The sequence below is a fragment of the Ornithorhynchus anatinus genome, chromosome X5, assembly GCF_004115215.2.
Source record: "Ornithorhynchus anatinus isolate Pmale09 chromosome X5, mOrnAna1.pri.v4, whole genome shotgun sequence".
In the NCBI taxonomy this organism is placed as follows: domain Eukaryota; kingdom Metazoa; phylum Chordata; class Mammalia; order Monotremata; family Ornithorhynchidae; genus Ornithorhynchus; species Ornithorhynchus anatinus.
Window position 1 is genome coordinate 458,315 of NC_041753.1, and position 16,304 is coordinate 474,618.

Here is a 16,304-nt window from a genome sequence, read left to right on the forward strand (position 1 = left end):
TGTGTGGCTGTGGGCAAGTCACTTCACTTCCTCTGTTACCTCATCTGTAAAATGGGGCTTCACTGGGAGCCTCACGGGGGACAAACCGATTACCCTGTATCCACCCCAGCGTTTAGAACGGTGCTCGGCACATCGTAAGCGCTTGACAAATACCAACACTATTCTCTGGGCCTCAGTTCCCTCATCTGGAAAATGGGGGTGAAGACCGGGAGCCCCACCGGGGGCAACCTGATCACCTTGTATTCCCCCCAGCGCTTAGAACAGTGCTTTGCATATAGTAAGCGCTTAACAGATACCATCACTATTGTTACTGTTGCTGGGGGGACCCCTTTCTGGCCAACGTCCAATAAGCCCCCCCCCCCCCCAATCCGTCGGGGGCGTCGAATTCGAGAGCAGAGCGGCGAGGGGCAAGGCCCAGCGGGGGTGAATCGGGTCTTTATTTGTGCATCGACAAGTCGAACATACAAGATAGCAGTACATACCGTAGCTTAGGGTTACAGAGTTAGGCGGGCTCCGCGCCGATCGTGTTAGTATCTGGTCTCCCCCCCCCACCCCCCGGACACGCACACACTCACACGCACACACGCACCCCGACTGCCTGCCCGGCGCGCCCCGGCCCAGAACACGGCAGCGTGCATATCTGTTGCTTTGTGAACCACTTCTGGGTCCATTTTTTTACCACGAGAAGACACGCGGTGAAGGGGAGGTCGCACGTGGCACGGGGAGGCCGGGGGGGAAGCGGAACAAAAGGGGGCGATGGCAAGGACCCTCCCCCCCCCCCCCCCGGCCCGGCTCCCCGCCTCTCAAATCCTGCCCCCCAAAACTCAGGATCCTCTGGGCTCCCTCCTCATCAAGGCTCCCCGCCAAGCCCAGGCCTAGTCAACAGGTGCATCTTTCCACCCTGCCAGGCTGAACCGGGGGTGGAACTCTCTCCGGGACAGATGCCGGCCTGTGGGGGAGGAAGAGGAGGGGGAACAAGTTCTCCTAAGGGTCCTCCGTGCCAGAAGCTTTGTGCAAAACATTAGCGTCGGAAAAGGAGACAGCCTTGGAGGGGGGGGGGGGGAACTTGAGGGCCCTCCCCAGCGGGGACTGTCCCGCTCCAGGACAGTCGCCCCCAGAACCTGCCTGACCCTTAGAAACCGTGGCCTGGGGTGAGAGGACCTCTCTGATAACGAGTGCCGGCGGGGAGGGGAGGGAGGTGCCGCGCTCCTCGAACCCCCCGGGCCCGGAGGTGCACCGCGGGCCGAGGGGCCGGGCCGAGCTGAGCCCGGCTCCCCGTGGGCCCGTGGCCCCGACCCCGGGGCTCGGTGGGGGCGGGGGTCACGTGAGCTAACCCCGGAACCCCACCCCAGCCCAAGGTGGGGAGGGAGGGCGAGTCCGCGCCTAGACCGACCCCCGCCGCAGAAATGCCAAAGTTACTTTTGACTTTGGGTGCTATAGTATTTACAGCTGGAAGGAGCGGGGCGGGGACCCCCCCCCCCGCACCCTACTCTGTGCATAGCGGGGGGCTTTGGGCGGGAGGTGCGCGTGACCCATTTCGTTGCACGACGGGGCGAGGCCCAGGGCCGGCTCCTCGGGGCAGCGCCCTCCCCTGCTCCGATCCCCGTCCCCTGGTGCGGCTCTCGATGAGCCACGGAAAACGGGGAGGGGGATTCAGGGGTGGCGGGGAGGGACGGGCTGGGTCGGACCCTCCCGTCCGCCCCGCTGGGTGGGCCCTGGCATCCGACGGCGCCCTCAGAGACGTGCCCAGCCTGGGTGTGGGGGGTGCGGGGGTGAAGGGGATTAAGCTCAGACCCCCAGCTGCGGGGCAGGAGCCGGAAGCCAGGTCCTCGGGCACAAGAATTGGTGCGTGTGCGTGCGTGTGTGTGCGTATGTGTGTTAGGCATGCAGTTATACAGTTACACTGGACTATAGAGACCGGCGGGGGCGGGGGGGTGGTCTCTGCTGGCCCCCTCCCCCACTGAAAGAAACATGAGTGCCCGGCCCGGAGAGGAGAGAAAGGGGGCTTCGGGCTGCTGGGGGAATTAGCAGGTGGGGCGGGGACAAGGGCGTCTCAGCACAAAGGTTCTGTCTGTTTGACAGAGGAAGCCGGGGGGGTGGGCGGGGGGCGGGGGGGGGCCCGCCTCCCAAGGACGAGGGGGGTCGGGGGACCCAGCGCCCCCGACCTGGGAGGCAGCCCTTGGGGGAGGGGGCGGGGAGGAGAGGGGGCCTCGGCCGCCCCCGGGGTGGGGCGAGGTCGTAGGTCCGGGGGAGGTAGGGGCTTAGCCCCCCAGCCCTGCCCCCCCAGCCCCGGCCCCCCACCCGGTTCCTCCCCTCGGCCCCCCGGGGGAGGGAGGGGCGGCGGCTTCAGTACTCGCTGAGGCTGTGCCACATGGCCACAGGCTCCCGCGGGCAGGAGCAGACGCGGTGCCAGTGGTCGGCGCCGGCGGCGGTGACGCTGTGGGCCCCGAGGATGGCGCGGCCCACCGCCTGGTTCTTGGTGGCGCGGTCGAAGTCGAGGACGAGGAACTCGATGCTGACGTCGGCCAGGAGCTCCGCCGGGACGTCGTAGACGAACGACTCGTTGAAGACGGGGTTGAGGGTGCACTTCTTCACGTGCGTCTTTTTCTTGGCCACCCGCTTCCTGTCGTAGTACACGTTCACCTTGACGTAGGGGTCTGGGGGGGCGGAGGGGGAGAGCAGACCCCGTGACACGCGGTTCCCCTCGGGGGTGGCCCCCGCCCGCTCCCCGGCACGCCCCGTCGCGACGGATCCCCGTCCCGGCGACTCGCCGGGGAGAACGCGGCCGGCGCCCGGGACGCAGGATGGCGTCTCGGCGCGCTGTCCTCCCCCCGGGCGCTTAGTCCGCTGCTCCGCACGCAGTAAGCGCTCAGGAAATACGATCGCCCGAACGAATGGACGAAAGGATCGGGGATTTGCCCGAAACGGCGATCGGTCCCGGGCTCCAGTGGCCCGCGGGGCTCGGCCCCCCGCGGTTCCCCGGGCGGGCCCGGCCCGGTTCGCCGAGGGGCGGGGGGGCAGGGCGGTGGGCCGGGGTAAATAGCTGCTACCTGAGAGGCCGGTGATGTCCATCTTGGGCAGGTGTCGGGCCTTGAGGACCACGACGGTCATCCTCTGGGCCGCCGGCTGGTAGGACAGAGACACCTGGAGCTCCCCTCGGCCGACGCACTTCTGGGAATGGGACGGGGGCGGGGAGGGGGAGGCGGGGCATGAGGCGGGATGGAGGGGCACGGCGGGCTCCCTCTCTGCGGACGGGCCTCCCCCCGCCCCCCGCCGAAGCCCGCACCTTCTCCCGGAAGCCTCGTCGGGCACGAGAACGTGTCTGTCATACCGCCGTCTGCTACTCTGGCAGGCGCTCAGGGCAGTGCTCTGCACACAGTACGCGCCGACGAATCTCTCCTCCCCATCGCCCTCCTCAGCAGACAGAATTGCCCGGCCGGAGCCTCGGTCTCCGCCTCCTCACCAGCCCCCTCCCGCTTTTTCTTTCTTTATCGTATTTCTCCAGGGCTTACCGTGGGCCGGGAACCGTTCAGAAACGCTAAGGTAGATACAGACCGATCAGACTGGACTCAGTCCAAGCCCCAGATGCCGTGGGCTCGCCGTCTTAATCCCCATTTTCCAGATGAGGGAACTGAGGCCCAGGGAATCGAAGTGACTCGCCCGAGGTTCCCCGGCAGGCAAGCGCGAGAACGGGGATTCGAAGCCGAGGGTCCCTCTGACTCCCTGGCTCCGGCTCTAGCCACTGAGGCCTTTCTTTCTTCGTCTTTCCCGCCCTCTCTCTCGCCCATCTCCTAACAGCCCGCGGACCTACAGCTCGAAGAACTTGATTTTGACCCCAGCTCCCCGGCCCTCATTCGAGTCAGAGGCCATGAGTTCGAATCCCTGCTCTGCCACTTGTCAGCTGTGTGACTGTGGGCAAGTCGCTTCACTGCTCTGGGCCTCAGTTCCCTCATCTGTCAAATGGGGATGAAGACTGTGAGCCTCACGTGGGACAACCTGATGACCCTGTATCTACCCCAGCGCTTAGAACAGTGCTCTGCACATAGTAAGCGCTTAACGAATACCAACATTATTATTATTATTCTTATTCTTCCTTTAACGGCCGTCCCCTCTTCTAGACTGTGAGCTCTCCGTCGCCAGCCGGCCGACTCCAAGTCAGTCGGTCAATAGTATTCACTGAGTGATTATCGCGTGCAGGGGGCCATACTAAGCGTTTGGGAGAATACGACAGTAAACAGACGCATTCCCTGCCCGCAACGCTTAGAACCGTCCCTGGCACATAGCAGGCGCTTGACAAATACCATAATAATAACAATAAGAGGTTTTAGGGTAGGGTAACAAGCTTTACAGAATGGCGTGCCACTGCACGCATTAAGCACTCGATAAATCCTATCGATCGATCGATCCTTCCCAGCACACCTTCCCACGCCGCCCCCGAGTTCGGCCCGCCCCCTTCCGGGACCCGGACCCTCAGCACGTAGTTTCGTGTGATTTATTTACTCACGTCGCAGTAAGTGATTTATTGAATCCCCACTTTACAGATGAGAGAACCGAGGCACAGAGAAGTGAAGCGACCTGTAAACTCCTTGAGGGCAGGGATTGGGTCTGCCAGCTTTGGTGTGCTGTTCTCTGCCAAGTGCTTAGTGCAGCGTTCTGCACAGAGCAGACGCTCAGTAACTACTCCGGAATGAATTTTGGGTTCAGAGGTCCTCACCCTGGAATATTTTCTCCTCTCTCTGACGGTGTTCTCCCCCCCGCTCTCACTACGTGTACGTCCCGTATACCCCTGGCTCCCGACCCCACCCCGACTCTTAGATCGCAAGCTCCTCCAGGGCAGCGAATGGGTGCTCTGCTCCCACTGCTCCGGCAGGCGCTCAGTACAGAGCCTCACCCACTGCAGCTGTTCAGGACACATCCCACCTCCCCGGGAAGCCTTCCTGGACTGAATCTCCCCCTTTAGACCGTCTCCCCCTCTGGACCGTCAGCTGTCACGTTTTTATCCTCTCACGGGCTTAGTATCATTCGTCCGTTGAGTCGTATCTGTTGGGCGCTTACTGTGTGCGGAGCACTGTGCCAAGGGCTTGGAAAGTCCGATCTAGCGATAAAGAGAGACGATCCCCGCTCATAACGGGCTTCCGGTCTAGAGGGGCGTCGTGCTCCGCACACGGGAAGCGCTCAGTAAATACGACTGACTGAATTAGGGCGAAGGGACACGGCCGACCCCGTGCCCTGGCCCATCCCGCCCTCCCTCCCTCCCCGTCGCCAGCTCCTGGCGACACCGGGGGAGGAGGGCGACGCCGGGGGGTCTCGGCCCAAATCCGGGGTCCTTTCCGCTCCATCTCTGGGCGAGTGAATCCCGGGTCCCGGCCCCGTGCCTCTCCCCCCCCATCCCCTCCCCCTGTCTTTTCCCCCCGAGCCCTCCCCCGTCTCTCTCCCCGCAGCCCCTTCCCATGCCCACCTGCCAGCCCCTTCCCATGGCCCCCTGCCCCTCCCCGTGCCTCTCCCCTAGCTTCAATAGGGCTTTCATCAAAACCCTTTCTCCTGCCAGCGGATTCCCCAGTGCCCTCCCCTGGGCCCCCCGCCCCAGTCCCCTCCCCCGGCCTCAATAGGCCTTTCACGGAGACTCTCGCCACTGCCAGGGGGCGGGTCGGTGGACGGGCCAGCCCCTTCCCCCCCCCCCCCCCCGGCTGCCAGGCCAGGCCCGGCCCGCCCCAGCCCGGGCACCAAGGCAGCTTTGTCTGGGACCCTCGGCTTCCTCCTCCTCCTGGGGCGGGGAGGGGGGCTGAAGAGGGATGGGGGGCTGGCAGGGGGACGAGGGGCGGGGTTCGGGAGAGAATGGAGCCCGGCGGGGTTAAACAAGATGACCTCATTTCCCCTCCTTCTCCCTCCCAGCCCCCTCCCAGTTTCCCTCGGCCGTGCTATTAGCCGGGACCAGCCCTGAGGCCAAAGGGACTTAATGAGGCGCACAGACGATTGATGATGGGGAGGGGGGGCGGGAGGGGAAAGGGGAGGGCTCACCCACCGACCTCCAGATCCTGCTCCGTTTCCCGGCCCGGACCCCCGCCCCCCCCTCCCCTCCCAATAGCGTCCCGGGGACCACCCACCCAGCGCGGAGGCGGCGACGGAGCCCCGGTCCCCGGCCCTCCCCCAGGTAATAATAATCATAACAATAATAATGATGATATTCGTTAAGCGCTTGCTACGTGCCGGGCGCTCTTCTGAGCGCCGGGGTGGCTCCTAGATAATCCCGTTGGACCCAGGCCCACGTGGGGCTCGCAGTCCTAATCCCCATTTGACAGACGAGGGAACCGAGGCCCAGAGAAGTGAGGCGACTTACCCGAGGTCACACGGCACACAGGTGGCGGGGTTGGGATTAGAACCCACGACCCTCCGACTCCCGGGCCGGGGCCCTGCCCGCCGGGCCATCCCGCTCCGGGGTCCGGCCTCGCCCTCGGCCCTTCCCCCGGCTCCGCCCCGGCGCCCTTCCCGCCGGCCCCCTCCGCCCCCGCCCCGGCCGTCGTCGGCCTTCTCCGGCCGGCCGTCCGGGCCGCGGCCCCCGCCTCCGGCCCCCTGACCTGAAAGCTCCTCTGGCTGATGTCCCGGGTGAGCTGGACCTTGGCGGTGGCGGGGTCGAGGCCGGCGAGCGGGAGGACGACCTCCCCGATGACGTCGTCGCGGGAGAAGCGGTCGAAGCTGAGCACGAGGAAGTGGAGGGCCAGGTCCTGCAGCTGGCTGGCCGGCAGCCCGTAGAAGGTGAAGGTCTCGTCGAACACCGGGTTGCGGGTGCGGCGGAGCACGCGCGTCTTGACCCGGTGCCGCCGGTCCGGCAGCACGGTCATCTTCACGTAGGGGTCGGCCGTCTGAGTCTGCGGGTCCGTGGCCGGCAGTCCCCGGGCCTCCTGGATGGTCACCACCAGGGCCTTCTTGAGGAAGTTGTAGTCCACGGCCACGCTCAGGGTGCCCAGCGGGGCCGGGGGCGAGGCCGGGGGCGACGGCGTCTGGCTGCCCGGGCTCGGCTCCGGCCCCGGCTCGGACCCCGGCTCGGACCCCCTGGACTCGGGGGTCCCGGACTCGGGGCTCCCGGGCCCGGGCCCGTAGTCCGGCGCGGGGGGCTCCGGGGCCGCCCCCCGGCCCGGGCCCGTCCCCCGGCCCGCCCGCTCGCCCTTCCTCTGGCCGGCCCCGCGGCCCAGGGGCTCCGGGTAGATGCTGACCCCCTTGAGCATGTGGATGAACTTGTAGGGGGGAGCCTGGTGCTTCTTCTGCGCCCGCCGACGGCAGCACGTCCAGACGAACACCGACACCGACACCGACACCACCAGCACGGTGGCTCCCACCAGGCCGGCCACCACCGGAGACACGTCTGCGGGCCGGGGGCGGGAGGGAGAGGCCGTGAGGGACGGTGGCCCCCGGAGGAGGGGGCGGGGGGCGGATTGGGGGAGCGGGAGGGGGGGCCGGGGAACGTCTCCGGTCGGGGGGGCAGTCGGGGAGGGTGCCCGAGGGGCGATCGGGCAGTCGTATCTCTCGAGCGCTCACTGTGCGCAGAGCACACTGGATCACCGGGCGCTCGGGAGAGCATTCGTTCGATCCTATTTCTCGGGCGCTTACTGGGTGCAGAGCACCGTCCTAAGCGTTTCGAGGAGCACCCACTCAACTGTATTTCTTGAGCGCTTACTGTGTGCAGGGCACCGTATCACTAAACGCTCTGGAGGCCATTCATTCGATCGCACTGAGCGCTCTGCGCAGAGCACTGTACTGAGCGTTTCGGAGAGTTCCGCACGACAGGAAACGGACCCATTCGGGGAGGATTTGGGGGGGGGGGGGGGGGGCGGTCAAGGAAGGGGTGTGGTTGTACTTGGAGGTGCCTCTGTATTAACTGTATTTCTTGAGCGCTTACTGTGTGCAGGGCACTGTACTAAGCCCTTGGTAGAGTAGAATATAAGAATACCGGAGTATCGTGCGGGACTCGGGGGCTGACTGGAGGCAGGTAGGTATCTGCACGCTCTCTGCCTCCTCATCCTCCTTCTCCCCGCCCGTGGGGGTGTGTTCGCGTGTGTTTCTGTGTCCCCTCCTTGTAGGCTGTACGTTCCCTGGTGTCTTATCAGCGCTCACTCGCTGTGGTAGATGCAGAACGATCTGATCTCCCCAGTCCCCGGTGCACACGGGGCTCATAGTCTAGGGGAGGGACGGCGTGGCTCAGTGGAAAGAGCCCGGGCTTGGGAGTCGGAGGTCACGGGTTCGAATCCCGGCTCTGCCCCTTGTCAGCTGTGTGACTCCGGGCCAGTCACTTAGCTTCTCCGTGACTCAGTTCCCTCATCTGTCAAAGGGGGATGAAGACTGGGAGCCTCACGTGGGACCACCCGATGACCCTGTATCTCCCCCAGCGCTTAGAACAGTACAGTAAGCGCTTAGCAAATACCGACATTATTATCATTCTGTCGGATTGTCAGAGTGTACCCGAAAAGGGAATGGAACTAAAAGGCGGTGAGGATTCTAAAATTTATATCGACCTCTCCCAAGCGCTCAGGACAGTGCTCAGTAAGCGCTCAGTAAATTCGACTGATGAGGGAACCGAGGCCCAGAAGCGATTCGTCCAAATTCACACAGCGGGACGGAGGCAGAATCCGATTCGGGGGTCGGAGGTGGCGGGTGGGAGGGAGAGAGAGGGGGGAGAAATGAGGAGGAGGAGCGGGTCCCGGAGAAAACGGGAGGAAATCCAGCTCCGGGGGAGTCGCAGGGGTGAACGCGGACCCCCCAGGCAGGTCTGTGCAGAGGAGCATGCAAATTAAAAAAGGGGCGGGGGGGGGGGGGGGATGCTACTGACCGGAAACAGTTATCTGCGGAGAAAGGCCGAAGGGGGCGGGGAGGTGGGCAAGCCAATGGGGAAGACCTACTCGTAGACACTTCCCTCCTCCAATGGGGCCCTTTTATGTCGACGAATACCCCCCTCACCGCCCCCCACCCATCTAAGGAACTGAAGAATGGGGGGATGAGGGGGCCCGTGGGTGCGGGGGGAGCGCTAGCGCAAACCACGGAGACCACCGGGGAGAGGGGGACGGGAGGCGGGAGAGAGCTTCGAATGGAAGGTGCGGAGAGCGGGACGCCGGAGTCCCAGGTCTGCCGTGTGACCTTGGGAGCCCCCGTGCCCCTCTCCGGGCCCGTCAACCCACCCTCTCCTCGGCCCCCGCTCGGCCCGGACGCGGGGAGGGCGGGGGGCGGCGGGAATTCGGGGTCCGTCGGCCCCGCCGCGGCTTCGGTTCCTTCTCCTCCTCACCATCCTGGGACCCACGAAGGCCGCAGGCCGGGCCGCGGGCCTCGGGTCGCCCACCGCCGACCCCGTCGCCCCAGTCCCGGCCGGGGGGCGGTTTGGGGCAGATCGGGGAAGGTCACCCAGCGCAAAGCCAGGACGGGGCTTCGGAAGGGCAGGGGCGGGGACGGGCCGCGAGGGTCCGCGTGCGGCGGGGAGGGCGTGGGAAGCGGTCGCCCCTCCTGGCTTGCCCCCTGACCTCCTCCCGGGCCCGCTCCTAGATGGAGGAGCTGGGCGGGGGCCGGGGGCTCCATCCCCGGGCGGAGGAGGAGCCGTCCAGGGGGCTGAGGCCGGGACCCCTCCCCGGCCGGACCCCAGGGGGGGCGGCTAGGGAGGGGAGTGCCGTCCGTCCCTCCCGTCCCCAGACTGGGCACCTACCGGTCCTCCCCTCCTCCTCCTCCCAATCCCCCCCAAGACCCCGGGCGGGGGGAGGGGGGAGGGGGCCGGGCCCGAGCCGGGGCCCGGGCGGGGATGACGTCAGGCTTTCTCGGGGACACAAAGCGGCCCGGCTGGCGGGCGGGGGAGGCAAGACCCCCCCCCTCGCCGGGGGACCCCGGGGGGCCGGGGAAACAAAGACCCCCCCCCACCCCCCGGAGGAGGACGGAGGAGGGGCCGTCCGGAGCCCCCCGAAATAGAAATCACGTCATTTCTGAGCCCGGCGCCATTAGGGAGCGGGCCCGGCGGCCCCGCCATTACGGTGCAGAATCGGGGAGGCCGGCGGCGGGTCCCCTCCCCGCATCGTCCCCGGGAGGGGGGGGTGCCCCCCCCCATTTTTTCGCCCCCTCCCCTCGGGGTTGTCGCCCGCGCCAAACCGCACTAATTCCCTCTTCTCCCACAAAACCGCCCCCTTTCTCCCCCTCCCCTGAAACTGGGGGGAGGGGGGATCCGCCCCGCGGGGCCCGTCCCGCTCCGGCCCCTCCCCGCCATCCTCCTCTGCGACGGTGCCGCCCGCCACTGGAAGCCCGCCGCCCCTCTCCCACGACCCCTCCGCCTCCCTCCCCACACCGGCCCGCTTTGGGAGCTCCGAGCCCGTGTCCCGGCCCCGACTCGCCCTCTCGCCTCCCCCTGCTCCCTGCGGGAGGGCTCGGGGGCCCGCAACTCACCGTAAGGGGGGCGGAGGTTGGTGATCTCGGCCATGGCGTCAGCCCCGGCCTTGGGATCGCGGGGATCCCCGCGTCTCCCCTCGGCTGCCTTCGTGCCCGAGGCGGCCGCCGCCCCCGCGGGAGGTGGTTGTCCGGGCCGGGGGGACGGTCCCTCCCTCCCGACTGCGATGGCCGCCACCCGCCGCCGCCGCCGCCGCCGCCTCCCTCAAGATGCTCTGAGGATGCTCTCAGCCGAGGATACAGGTGCAGCGGGACTGGTCCAGATGCAAGCCGGGCCCCGCCCCTTTCCGAAAGCTCCCGAAGAAGGAGACTCCGCCCCTTTCCGGAGGCTCCCGAAGAGGGAGACTCCGTCCCTTTCCGAACGCTCCCGAAGAGGGAGACTCCGCCCCTTTCCGGAGGCTCCCGAAGAGGGAGACTCCGTCCCTTTCCGAAAGCTCCCGAAGAGGGAGACTCCGCCCCTTTCCGGAGGCTCCCGAAGAGGGAGACTCCGCCCCTTTCCGGACGCTCCCGAAGGGGGAGATTCCGCCCCTTGCCGAAGGCTTCGGAAGAGGGAGACTCCACCCATTTCCGAAGGCTTCCGAAGGGGGAGTCCCCGCCCCTTTCCGAAGGCTCTCGGAGAGGGAGACTCCGCCCCTTTCCGATCGCTCCAGGGAGACCCCCGCCTCTTTCCGCACGTTCCCGAAGAGGGAGGCCCCGCCCCTTTCTGATCGCTCCAGGGAGTCTCCGCCCCTTTCCGAAAGCTCCCGAAGAGGGACGCCCCGCCCCTTTCCGAACGCTCCAGGGCCGCGCCCCCTCCCCGAATCCTCCCCTCCAACGGCCGCCTTGGTAGATTCCCTACCCGACCTCCGTTAAGTCACGTGGTCGGCGCCCCTACGAAAAGAATGGAAGGGGCCCGTTGGCGGGGAGGGCGACGGGAGAAAACGGGGAGGCTGCGTCTGCAGCGCCCCCTGCCGGCGGCCTCTACAGCTCCCCCTGCCGGCGGCGCCCTGCCATTGCGCCGGGCAGTCGGTCGATCGGATCGATTGAGCGCGCGGCGAAGTAAATGTTGGAATTTCATTCACCCGGTCGCATGTATTGAGCGCTTACTGGGTGCAGAGCGCTGTACTAAGCGCTTGGGAAAGCACAGAACAACCGTAAAACAAGAAACAGTGCTCTGCACTCAATAAATGCTATTGAATGAATGAAAGAGTGAGGGTTCCCCGCCCAAAAGGAGCTCACAGTCTTGAGTGGGGAAGGCGGGCATCAAAGGAAGTAAGTAAATGACAGTTAAACACACTTATGTGGGAAGAGCAAAGGAATAATAATAATAATGTTGGTATTTGTTAAGCGCGTACTATGTGCCGAGCACTGTTCTAAGCGCTGGGGTAGATACGGGGTCATCAGGTTGTCCCACGTGAGGCTCACAGTCTTCATCCCCATTTGACAGATGAGGTACCTGAGGCCCAGAGAAGGGAAGTGACTCGCCCACAGTCACACAGCTGACAGATGGCAGAGCAGGATTGGAACCCATGACCTCTGACTCCCAAGCCCGGGCTCTTTCCACTGAGCCACGAAGCGAGCCAGGGTGACGCAGAAAGCAGCGGGAGAGGAGGGAAAATGGGGCTTAGTCTGGGAAGGCCTCCCTGTTCAGGGCTTGCTCTGGGTCACAAGCACTGTTTTAAGCGTGGGGGTAAGATACAAGCTAATGGGGTTGGACGCAGTCCCAGTCCCACGTGGGGCTCACGGTCTTAATCCTCATTTTACAGACGAGGTCACTGAGGCCCAGAGGAGTGACTCGCCCAAGGTCACCCGGCAGACAAGCAGCGGAGCCGGGCTTTACACCCCCAGGTCCTTCTGACTCCCAGGCCCGTGCTCTATCCACTGTATTCATTCAATGGTATTTATTGAGCGCTTACTATGCGCAGAGCACCGTACTAAGCGCTTGGAATGTACAATTCGGCACCGGATAGAGACAGTCCCCGCCCGGTAATGGGCTCGCGGTCTACACGGGGGAGACAGACAACAAAACAAAACAAGTTGTATGGCGTAATCAAGTTGGACGCAGTCCCAGTCCCACGTGGGGCTCACAGTCTTCATTCATTCAGTGGTATTTATTGAGCGCTTACTATGTGCAGAGCACTGTACTGAGCACTTGGGATGTACAATTCGGCAACAGATGGAGACAATCCCCGCCCAGTGATGGGCTCGCGGTCTACACGGGGGAGATAGACAGCAAAGCAAAACAGAACAAAACAAAATGAGACAACATCATCAAGCTAAATAGAATCAAGGAGATATACACCTCATTAACAAAATAAATAGGGTAATAAACGATATATACAAATGAGCACGGTGCCGAGGGGAGGAGAAGGGGGAAGAGCAGAGGGAGGGAGAGCGGAGAGAAAGCGGGGGGCGGGGGGTGTCAGTCTGGAAAGGTCTCCTGAAGGAGGTGAGCTCTCAGTAGGGCTTTGAAGAGGAGAAGAGAGTTATCATTTTACAGACGAGATCACTGAGGCCCAGAGAAGTGACTTGCCCAAGGTCACCCGGCAGACAAATAGCGGGGCGGTGATTTAGAACCCGGGGCCTTCTGACTCCCAGGCCTGTGCTCTATCTATTGTATTAAAGCGCTTGGCAGGGTTCGCCGTAACGGAGTTGGTAGACACGGTCCTTGCCCACGGGGAGCTTACTGTCTAGAGGGAGAGACTAAATAAATAAATTACCGGTATGTACGTAGGCATCTTGGGGCTTAGGGAGGGGAGAAGGGAGGTGCAAATCCGAGTCCAAGGGCGACGGAGAAAGGAGTGAGAGAAAAGGAAATGGGGGCTTTGCGGGGGAAGGATTCTTGGAGGAGATGTGTTTTTGCCAAGGCTTTGAAGGTGGGGAGAGCGACCGACTCTTGGACGTGAAGAGGGAGGGCAGTCTAGGCCAGAGGCAGGACGTGGGCCCGAGGTTGGCGGTGAGGTAGATGAGATCGAGGTACAGGGAGCAGGTTGGCATTAGAGGAGCGATGCAGGTGGGCTGGGTTATAGCAGGAAATAAGGAGATAAGAAAGGATCAGTCAATCAATTAATCATTTACCGAATAATAATAACAATAAGTATTCTTATGGTATTTGTTAAGCACTTACTACGTGCCAGGCACCGTACTAAGCGCTGGGGGTGGTTACGAGCAACTCGGGTGGGACAAAGCCCCCGTCCCGGGTGGGGCTCGCAGTCTCCATCCCCGTTTTCCAGATGAGGTAACTGTGGCCCAGAGAAGTGAGGCGACTTGCCCAAGGTCACAGAAGCAGACAAGTGGTGGAGCCGGGATTAGAACCCATGACCTTCTGACTCCCAGGCTCGGGTTCCAGGCACGAGAGGGCAGGAAAAGGGAGGGTGAGGGACGGAGATGCTGTTTCCTAATTCTCGGGCCGGGCAGCCCAGCATCCCCCTGTCCACGTGCTCTTTTTTTATGGTTATTTTCTAAAGAAGGGCTTACTGTGTTTCGAGCACTGTTCTAAGCGCTCTGGACTTCAGCTACCTCATCTGTCAAATGGGGATTAAGACTGTGAGCCTCACGTGGATCAACCTGATGACCCTGTATCTACCGCAGCGCTTAGAACAGTGCCCTGCACATAGTAAGCGCTTAACGAATACCAACGTTATTATTATTATTATTATTATTATTATTATTATTATTATCCTGATTTGTTTGTATCCACCCCGGCACTCAGTACGGTGCCTAGACTGTGAGCCCGTCATTGGGCAAGGGACGGTCTGCTATCTGTTGCCGTATTGTCCATTCCAAGCGCTTAGTACAGTGCTCTGCACATAGTAATTGCTCAAAAAATACCACTGAGTAAAGGAACGAACGGCATGTAGTAAGCGCTTAACAAGTCTTGTGAGAAGCCCTGTGGCTCAGTGAAAAGAGCACGGGCTATGGAGTCTGAGGTCGTGGGTTCAAATCCCGGCTCTGCCACCTGTCAGCTGTGTGACTGTGGGCAAGTCACTTCACTTCTCTGTGCCTCAGTTACCTCATCTGTAAAATAGGGATGAAGACTGTGAGCCTCACGTGGGACGACCTCATTCCCCTGTATCTCCCCCAGCGCTTAGAACAGTGCTCTGCACAGAGTAAGTGCTTAACAAACACCAACATTATTATTTTTATTTAACTTCTCTGTGCCTCAGTGACCTCATCTGTAAAATGGGGATGAAGACCGTGAGCCTCCCGAGGGACAACCTCACAGAGAAGCGGCATGGCTCAGTGGCAAGAACCCGGGCTTGAGAGTCAGCGGTCATGGGTTTGAATCCCGGCTCTGCCACCTGTCAGCTGGGTGACTGTGGGCCCGTCACTTCCCTTCTCTGTGCCTCAGTTCCCTCATCTGTAAAATGGGGATGAACACTGTGAGCCTCACGTGGGACAACCTGATTATCCTGAATCTGCCCCAGCGCTTAGAACAGTGCTCTGCACATAGTAAGAGCTTAACAAACACCAACGTTATTATTATTATTAAAATGGGGATGAACACTGTGAGCCTCACGTGAGACAACCTGATTATCCTGTATCTCCCCCAGCGCTTAGAACAGTGCTCTGCACATAGTAAGCGCTTAACAAATACTAATATTATGATTCCCTCATCTGTGAAATGGGGATGAAGGCTGGGAGCCTCAGGAGGGACCACCCGATGACCCCGTATCGCCCCCAGCTCTGAGAACAGTGCTCGGCACATGGTAAGCGCTTAAGACGTGGCTCAGCGGAAAGAGCCCGAGTTTGGGAGTCAGAGGTCATGGGTTCGAATCCCGGCTCTGCCCCTTGTCAGCTGGGTGACTGTGGGCGAGTCACTTCACTTCTCTGGGGCCTCAGTTCCCTCATCTGTCAAATGGGGATTAACTGTGAGCCTCACGTGGGGCAACTTGATAACCCTGTAATAATTCATTCATTCAATAGTATTTATTGAGCGCTTACTACTACTACTAATAATAATGTTGGTATTTGTTAAGCGCTTACTATGTGCAGAGCAGTGTTCTAAGCGCTGGGGGAGATACAGGGTCATCAGGTTGTTCCAGGTGAGGGTCCCAGTCTTCATCCCCATTTTCCAGATGAGGGAACTGAGGCCCAGAGAAGGGAAGTGACTCGCCCACAGTCACCCAGCTGACAAGTGGCAGAGTCGGAATTCGAACCCATGACCTCTGGCTCTCAAGCCCAGGCTCTTTCCACTGAGCTACGCAATAATGTTGGTATTTGTTAAGCGCTCACTAGGTGCCAAGCACTGTTCTAAGCGCTGGGGGAGATACAGGGTCATCAGGGTGTCCCAGGTGAGGCTCAGTGTATAATTCCCATTTTACAGATGAAGATCTGTATCTACCTCAGTGCTTAGAGCAGCGCTCTGCACATAGTAAGCACTTAACCAATACCAGCATTGGTATTGGGAAGCAGCGTGGCTCAGTGGAAAGAGGCCGGGCTTCGGAGTCAGAGGTCACGGGTTCGACTCCCAGCTCTGCCACTTGTCAGCTGTGTGACTGTGGGCGAGTCACTTCACTTCTCTGGGCCTCAGTTCCCTCATCCTTAAAAGGGGGATTAACTGTGAGCCTCCCGTGGGACCACCTGATGACCCTGTATCCCCCCCAGCGCTTAGAACAGTGGTCTGCACAGAGTAAGCGCTTAACAAATACCATCATTATGAGAAGCAGCGTGGCTCAGTGGAAAGAGCACGGGCTTTGGAGTCAGAGGTCATGAGTTTGAATCCCGGCTCGGCCACTTGTCAGCTGTGCGACTGTGGGCGAGTCACTTCACTTCTCTGCGCCTCAGTTCCCTCATCTGTAAAATGAGGATTAAGACGGTGAGCCCCACGTGGGACAACCTGATTCCCCTGTGTCTACCCCAGCGCTTAGAACAGTGCTCGGCACATAGTAAGCGCTTAACAAATACCAACATTATTA

The 16,304-nt window shown here is 62.1% G+C and overlaps 1 protein-coding gene across 4 annotated transcripts; it reads right to left on the reverse strand.

The window, feature by feature from the left end:
• Positions 1-2,123: 2,123 nt before the first annotated feature.
• On the reverse strand, positions 2,124-10,744 carry SYT11 (synaptotagmin 11). 4 transcript variants are annotated; one of them, XM_029056036.2, is made up of 4 exons: positions 7,946-8,188; positions 6,576-7,360; positions 3,051-3,171; positions 2,124-2,657 (listed from the first exon to the last, which is right to left on the reverse strand). In XM_029056036.2, exons 1-4 carry the CDS (start codon positions 8,013-8,015, stop codon positions 2,347-2,349), a joined length of 1,287 nt encoding a protein of 428 aa, XP_028911869.1. In that variant the 5' UTR covers positions 8,016-8,188; the 3' UTR covers positions 2,124-2,346. The 4 variants fall into 4 exon arrangements, with proteins under 4 accessions (XP_028911869.1, XP_028911871.1, XP_028911868.1 ...); XM_029056038.2 differs by lacking the exon at positions 7,946-8,188 and adding an exon at positions 10,408-10,744 and having other exon boundaries at positions 2,126-2,657; XM_029056035.2 differs by having other exon boundaries at positions 2,127-2,657; positions 3,048-3,171; positions 7,946-8,185.
• Positions 10,745-16,304: the final 5,560 nt, after the last annotated feature.